The sequence below is a fragment of the Solanum tuberosum genome, unplaced genomic scaffold (assembly GCF_000226075.1).
Source record: "Solanum tuberosum cultivar DM 1-3 516 R44 unplaced genomic scaffold, SolTub_3.0 scf00078, whole genome shotgun sequence".
NCBI classification, from domain to species: Eukaryota; Viridiplantae; Streptophyta; class Magnoliopsida; order Solanales; family Solanaceae; genus Solanum; species Solanum tuberosum.
The window spans coordinates 766,496-774,048 of record NW_006239005.1 but is presented as its reverse complement, the minus strand read 5'-3'; the positions used below and the strand labels follow the sequence as shown (position 1 = coordinate 774,048).

Sequence of the window (7,553 nt, the reverse complement as noted above, 5' to 3'; positions counted from 1 at the left end):
CAAAAGACTTAAGCGCAAGTATATGTGCTTAATTTAATACTGTTGTGATCTTATATATAGTGATTCAACTTTATTTTAAAGTTCTAAAGTCATTAAATTAATTTTTGTAATAAAAAAATCTTTTGGATTTGTTCTAAGCATTACAAAAAGTTACTTTCTTTGTCTCCGTTTGTTTTGCTTGATTTGGAGTATAAGAGTCAAACTAATAATTGTCCACATGTTCATGTGAACTCAAACATAAAGTTTTTATTTTTTTAATAATAAATTTATATATTTAGAAATTACATAAAAAATAATAATTATAAATCACAATAGTTAACGAATCAAAATATTTGAAACATTCTTGAACGAATTATTATTAAAGAAAATATTCTTTGATTGGTCAAATAGTAACTAAGAAATAAAATACTTCTCTCAGCTTTAACCAACGAATTTGTATCAATTGTGTATGAAAAATAAATTCACTGATCAATTTTTTGTAAATTAAAATTTGAAAAATCATGGACGAAAGCATAAAAATCGAAGAAAAAATATGTATGAAAAATATCAGGAGGAAATGTGAGAGGAATATACAACAACGAAACATTATTTTAAGGGAATTGGTATCCATAAATTATGGGATTAAATTGACAAACTTTTACCATGTTTGTATATAAAATAAAATTACCCTCTTTGTTACATTTTGATAAAATTCTACTATTATGTTCTGAAAAGTGAAAACTCCTGTTAGAACTTATAATACGTAAATCTTATATAGTATATTTTATTTATGTTTTTATCCTCAAAAACTAGTAGGATATCAAACCCAACAACAACATTCACAAATTAATCTTACTAGTTGGCCTCATGTAGATATAGAGACCAAAATAAGCTCAACTGTCAAAAGATGAAGATTCAGATATCAGTCATACTTTCCCAACAGTAAATATGGAAGAAAACTGGTTCAACATTTGTGACATATTAGATAAACTTATCGACAACAAATAGATAATGTATCGATTTAACTTATAACTAGCTCAGCCTTAGGAGAAGCTCTGGGTAAACCACTCAAATCTTTACTGGATTTAGTTCCTAGCGGTTGTTCAATGAAGATCCTTAGCAAAGATCGTGCCTGAATAATGAATAGCATAGCAAAAGCCTCTACACAGATTGGACTTGCAAAACCATAGAAACTCACATACTCTAGCTTGTTGAGTGGTAGCTGCAAGCAGTCAGCCATCTTCAGACATTTCACAAATGCTTCAATATTATCATCGGTACCATTGACCTAATGGTATAAGCAAACACCATTATCTTCAACTTCAAATATATGAAGAGCAAAAAAAAGAACCACCAGATATATTTAACATTTCTTACCGTAATCTCAAGTTCATTCAAATTGGGCGAACACTCGATTAATTGTAGAACGCAAGAAATATGACCCAATTTGCCAAAGTCAACAGAGAGGGACAGCTTCCGCAAGCAGTTGAGCATAAAAGGAGGACCACTTGATAGAACTACGTCTGCACTCAAAAGCTTTGGAGCAAATACAATGATTACAATCTCACTTGAATGAAATCACTATAGGAGATATTCAAATGAAAAAACAAGTTCATGTCTTACGTCAATGAAAAGTGAATCCAACAGGAGTACCTCAAGTGCAGGCAAGCTACCAAGAAATTTCACCAACGTTGATCTATGATCATGATTTGGATTATCAACCACTTTGGAAAACACAAGTCCTAAATCTCTCAAATTCTTGCAGTTCATGAAGCAATTTAGTGCGATATAGGAGTGAGGGTAACAAACATACAAGGACTTCAACACTGGTGAAACAATGTTTAGGTATTGCATACCATCACAACAGTTCAAGGTCAAATTAGCAAGAAGAGGGGCCTTGATAACACAATGCTCTGAAAAGGTTACTGATGCCAACCGAAGGGTTACAAGATTGGGAAAGCCACGAAAAGAACCAGGTGGTTTAAAGGAACATCTAGCAAGTTTCAACTGTGTCAGGGTTGAACAGTGAAATATACAAGGAGGCAGTGTATAGGTACGATCACCAATATTAGAAATTCTAAGGTGTAGCTTCTTGACACTGTTTCTGGTGACATAAAGAACCCATCTATCAATAGCTGTATATGAAGCTAAATCTTCTACTCTAACGTCAAGATCAAACTTCACAATCTTGCCCATATGCAGCAACATAATCCCATCTACTACTTCTCTGAATTTGGATTCAGACTCGTCTATTAACTCATCACAAAACTCGTAATCCAGCACCATTTTTGGAAGCTCGCTCCAAATGTATCTCCAGCTTTTGGACAATGTACAAGTTTTTGCAGCTTCTTTAACAGGCAAGAACTCAAGGATACAATCAATAACATTTCTTGGTAGGACACTAATTCTATCTTCTATGTCCCCCTCAACCGCAATGCTTACTCTATCTGTGAAGAAGAATTTAAATGATCTTATTAAGGGTTAAATTTTTCCTTTATCTGTTAGAGAAAAGTTGATAAATCTCAATAAGCCTTCAAGTTTGTAATCCAGAAAGAATCAGACAAATTAAGGGGAAGAGAAAGTGCCTTGATTCATGCTTGATTTTCTTTTTCTGATTTGATTTTTTTTCCACCTTACTAGCAATAGTGTAGAATTTGTGCAAAGAGGCGTCTTGATCTGTCAGTGACAAGAAAAGAGGAGAACATTATGATAGTAGATGTCTTTTTATTTTGTTCAATTAAGCTCCCAAAACAGTTAAGAAATACAATGGTATCCCGAAAAGAGTCAAAAAATTGTCTCTTATTATGAAGCCAAAACATAAGGGGCCATGATAGAAAATGTTAAAACTTTTGGAATCGAAGCCAAATTGCACCAAAATATTACAAAAGAAAATGAGTAAAGAAACAAAAAAAAAAAGAATGAAAATGGACCCTAAATGGAAAGTTTCTTCAATATATTACTGAACCCCCAGAACCTGTACAACAACATTTTTGTTCTCGGAAAGCATATGATATGGTATCTTGGGAGTTTATTGAGGAGGCACTTCATGGATATGGTTTTCCAGAAACCTTCACGGCTTCACCAGACCAGTGATGAACTGTGTGACTTCAACAAAATTTTCCATCAAGGTAAATGGCGAAAATTATGGATATTTTAAAGGGAAGAGAGGATTGAGGCAGGGGGATCCAATGTCACCATTGCTATTTGTGTTGGTCATGGAGTATCTATCTAGAGCACTACAGAAGGTAGGAGAACTACCAGACTTTAAGTTTCACCCAATGTGTCATAGCACCAAGCTAAACCATCTGATTTTTGCAGATGACTTGATGCTATTTTGCAAAGGGGATCTTAAGTCTATAAGAAGGATGATAGAGGTGTTGAACCATTTCAGTAGGGTGACAGGCCTTGTGGCAAATCTGGACAAGTCTAATATATTTGTAGCTGGGGTGGATGATGTTATGAAGGAAAAAATATTGCAGCTGACAGGATTTACACTAGGTGATCTTCCTATCAGATATTTGGGCTTGCCATTATCATCAAAGAAATGGACAAAGATAGATTGCCATCAACTGATCAACAAGATAACCAACAGGATTACTGGTGCATATTCAAAAACATTGTCATGTGCAGGCAGATTGCAGGTCATAAATGCTGCACTCTTCTCGCTCTATAACTTTTGGAGCAATGTTTTCATCTTGCCTCAAAGTATTTTGAAAGAGGTTGATATAAAATGTAGGGATTATCTATGAGGAAATAAGGAGAACAAGAGGAAGGTAGTCCTTGTATCGTGGGAGAAGATTTGTGTGCCAAAGAAGAATGGTGGAGTGAACATCAAGAGATGCAAGTTATGGAATATTGCATCAGTTGGTAAGTTGATATGGCAGATTGCTAGCAAGGCAGATACACCATGGATAAGATGGGTGCATGGACTATATATGAAAGACGAGCAAGATTTTTGGACACATACACCCTCTAAGGATAGCAGCTGGTATTGGAGGAAGCTCAACTCCATTAAACTAACCATGGGAATGTGGTATACTAATGGAACCTACTGTCTATTGACCAATGGAGCATATAATGTGAGTTGTAGTTACAACCAATTACTGGGTAGGCAGTTGAAACTACCTGTAGCAGACTTGATATGGAACTCACTCATGCTGCCTAGACACAGGTTTATTTTATGGCTAGCAAATCAGGAAAAACTGCTAACGAAAGAGAGGATGATCAGACTGCAAATGCCAATAGAAGATGACAAGTGTTGCCTATGTGGAGAAAGCAAATTGGAGACTCAAGTACATTTATTTGCAGAATATACCTGGACAACAAAAGTGAAGGAAGCACTGGAGACTTGGTCGTGTATTAAAATACAAAAAACGGAAGTGCTAATGCCTAAAATGGATAAAAGGAAGACACTGGAAGCAATATAAGAAGGAAATAGCTACAGCTATATGGGGAGCCAGAATCTATCCACTTGGAGAGCAAGAAATTGGAAACTATTCAGAGGGACAATACTAAATACATAGATTACATCTGAGAGCTATTCTCATGATTTTTGAGGCAGTTTCCGGACTTCATGTCAACTGGCATAAGAGCAGTTTATTCCCGGTTAATAAAGTGGGCAATATTCAAGCACTTGCAGGTATTCTGGGATGTGTGGTGGGTTCCCTACCTACTACCTATTTGGGGTTAACTTTGGGTGCTAAAAGTAAAGCCTTGCAGATTTGGAGTGGTGTCATAGAAAGGTGTGAAAAGAGGCTTGCAATATGGAAGGGACAATACTTATCTCTAGGTGGTAGGGTTATACTAGTCAATAGTGTTTTGGATGCCCTTCCTACTTATGTTATGTCTCTTTTTCCTTTACCTAGCAAGGTTAGGAATAGAATTGACAAGATCAGAAGGAATTTCATATGGCAAGGCAACAACGAAAAAAGAGCACTCCACCTGGTTAATTGGGATGTTCTTATCAAATCCAGAAGAGATGGTGGCCTTGGCATCAGGAACCTAAATGCTCACAACCAAAGTTTGCTAATGAAGTGGTTATGTAGGTATAATCTTGAAACATATGCTTTATGGAGAAATGTCATTCATGACAAGTATGGTCAAGAAGACCAGTGGTGTTCAAAGGCGGTTGTGAGCCCCCATGGTGTAGGAGTCTGGAAAGCAATCAGATCCATCTAGTCTTTGATGGCTGGAAAAATTAGCCTAAGAGTGGGCAATGGTAGGAAAATCCTTTTTTGGTGTGATAACTAGCTTGGACATGGACCTCTAAAGGAACTCTTCCCTGAATTCTTTAGCATTGCCACTATGCCAAACATTAGCCTGGAATCAGCAAAAGGAGTACATGGATGGAATATTACTTTTAGAAGACTACTGCATGATTGGGAGTTGGAAAGAGTTGTTGAATTTTTCAAGACCTTGGAATCATTCCAAGGGCTCAAAGACACTGAAGATTCACTTATATGGAAGCCCACTAGTAAAGGAACTTATTCTGTAAACTAAAGTTACCTATTTCAAAAAAAAAAAAAGTAACTTATTCTGTAAACTCAGCTTATAAGATTTTGATTAGGCACAGACAGTCAATTAATCAGTGGCCATGGAGATCCATTTGGAAGATGAAGGCTCCTTTTAAGGTGGTATGCTTTTCTTGGCTAGTAGCAAGAAATGCTTGTCTCACACATGATAAACTTCAAAGAAGGGGATTCCAACTGTGTTCTAGATGCTTTTTGTGTGGAGCTGCTGGGGAAAATAATAGTCATCTATTCATTCATTGTCCCGTCACTGGACAATTATGGCAACTATTCTTGAATATGGTAGGGCTCAGATGGTCAATGCCAGCAACAAGTGTTGATTTGCTGAAATGTTGGAACCAGAATGATGGGGCAGTTAGTCAGAAAAAATGGTGGAAACATGTCCCTGCTTGCATATGGTGGACCATTTGGAAGGAGAGGAACTATAGCGCTTTTGAAGACAAATATAATTTTGTGGAGAAAATCAAGATGAATTGTATATTTTTGTTTTATTTTTGGTGTAAAGAAAGCTATGCTGAGGAGGCTGAATCACTAGTTGATATGATAGGATCCTTGTGAAGCAGTAGCCTAAGCTTGGTTGGGATTTTGTAATGTCTTTTGCACTGTTATGGTGTAATTTAAAATATATAGTTACCAGTTTCAAAAAAAAAATACATAGATTACAATCACACAGATAAAGAAAGAGATAGTGGAAAGAGTGGATTACCTGAAGGATAGTAGGAAAGCAAGTAAATGTAGATATTTGGTTCAGAAATTTTGTAACTAGATTTGTCTTTGTTTGAGGCTTTAGAGGAAAGGGTACCCTTCCTGGAAGATGGCTCCTCTACCTAAAGTGCTCTATAGGTGTAAATTTTTGGCTGTCAATGGTAATTCTTCACGGTTTACCAAAAAAAAAACATTTTTGTTCTCCAAAAGAGCAGAAAAGGAGCTACGGCATCAGGACCTCGACTGAAATTGTCACACACAACCTGAACCACCGAACAACCTGAGCTAGTGGCGGCGCCATGAATTTTGGTCAAGGACATTCAAGCTTTGAAGCTTGAAATTTAAAAAAATTCAACGAATTGGAACAAACCGATAACATCAAATCACACTATGTAGTAATATATAGGTAACTCATAAAAACACTTGATAGAACAAAAAATATATAAATCAAAACTAACATAAGGAAGACAGCGCGAAGAATTCTACTAATGAAATCATAATCAAATATAATATGACAATGTCTCTTATAATAGGCTCATTACAAATAAGAAAACATCTTCTCTTTCAGGCACTCTGTGAAGCCTTTCATTGTAGGAGAAATTACTTGCTTCAACTAAAACAAAACACTTCAAAACTTAAGAAACATTTTGCTCTTTAGAAAATGATTTTCAAATCCAAAAAACACTAGGTCTGTCTTTCTTTCCAACGATCCAAGTCTTGGTACAAAAAGTTACCTAATACATGTTGTTGGTGGGAAGCAGCACATATCCAGTACAATTAGTTGAGTTGTGCATAAGCTGGCCCAAACACCAGATCGTAAAAAAATAAAAATAGAATTCATTTTATATTCTAGTTGCAAAGTCCATCTCTACCAAACAACAATTACATACAGATCAAATCACAAGCTCTTTGTACATGAATAATATAAGCATGAGATTTTCTTATTCTAGTTGCAAATTCCATCTCTACCATACAATCAAAAACCCATTCATTTCTTAATTTAGGGTTTCATGAAGAATTTCAGTTTCCCCTAAAAAAAAAAACCCCGGTGATAAATAATAGCTCAAATTTTAGTTTGATTTGGTTTATTTGTTCTTCTATATGAAATAAAAGAGAAGAGAACCGATCAAACCTCAACGAAGACTGCCGGCGACGGCGGAGAGCAGAACCAGAGTGATCTGCTTTTACTATTTAATGTATTTTTGTACTAATTGAAGATTTTAAATGTGTTGTATTCTTTATCCTTGTGAAAAAAAGGAATAATTGTTTTCGTCCCCGTGTTATTGTCTTATTTAGGTTTTGGTCCCTATAACATCTCACTAATCATACTTAACCTTTAAT

General features: G+C 35.6%; 1 protein-coding gene across 4 annotated transcripts; it reads right to left on the bottom strand.

Moving 5' to 3' along the window:
- Nucleotides 1–877: 877 nt before the first annotated feature.
- On the bottom strand, nucleotides 878–7,445 carry LOC102581729 (F-box/FBD/LRR-repeat protein At1g13570-like). 4 transcript variants are annotated; one of them, XM_006346541.2, is made up of 5 exons: nucleotides 7,345–7,445; nucleotides 2,565–2,655; nucleotides 1,603–2,426; nucleotides 1,357–1,515; nucleotides 878–1,267 (listed from the first exon to the last, which is right to left on the bottom strand). In XM_006346541.2, exons 2-5 carry the CDS (start codon nucleotides 2,572–2,574, stop codon nucleotides 1,001–1,003), a joined length of 1,260 nt encoding a protein of 419 aa, XP_006346603.1. In that variant the 5' UTR covers nucleotides 2,575–2,655; nucleotides 7,345–7,445; the 3' UTR covers nucleotides 878–1,000. The 4 variants fall into 4 exon arrangements, with proteins under 4 accessions (XP_006346603.1, XP_015163854.1, XP_015163853.1 ...); XM_015308368.1 differs by having other exon boundaries at nucleotides 1,633–2,426; XM_015308367.1 differs by lacking the exon at nucleotides 7,345–7,445 and adding an exon at nucleotides 6,947–7,265.
- Between the last annotated feature and the right edge of the window lie 108 nt (nucleotides 7,446–7,553).

Coding starts and splice junctions, on each gene's coding strand:
- LOC102581729 (XM_006346541.2), bottom strand. Junction 1,516..1,602: donor TGGATTCACTTTTCATTGAC/GTAAGACATGAA, acceptor TTTGCTCCAAAG/CTTTTGAGTGCAGACGTAGT. Junction 1,268..1,356: donor TGAATGAACTTGAGATTACG/GTAAGAAATGTT, acceptor TTATACCATTAG/GTCAATGGTACCGATGATAA.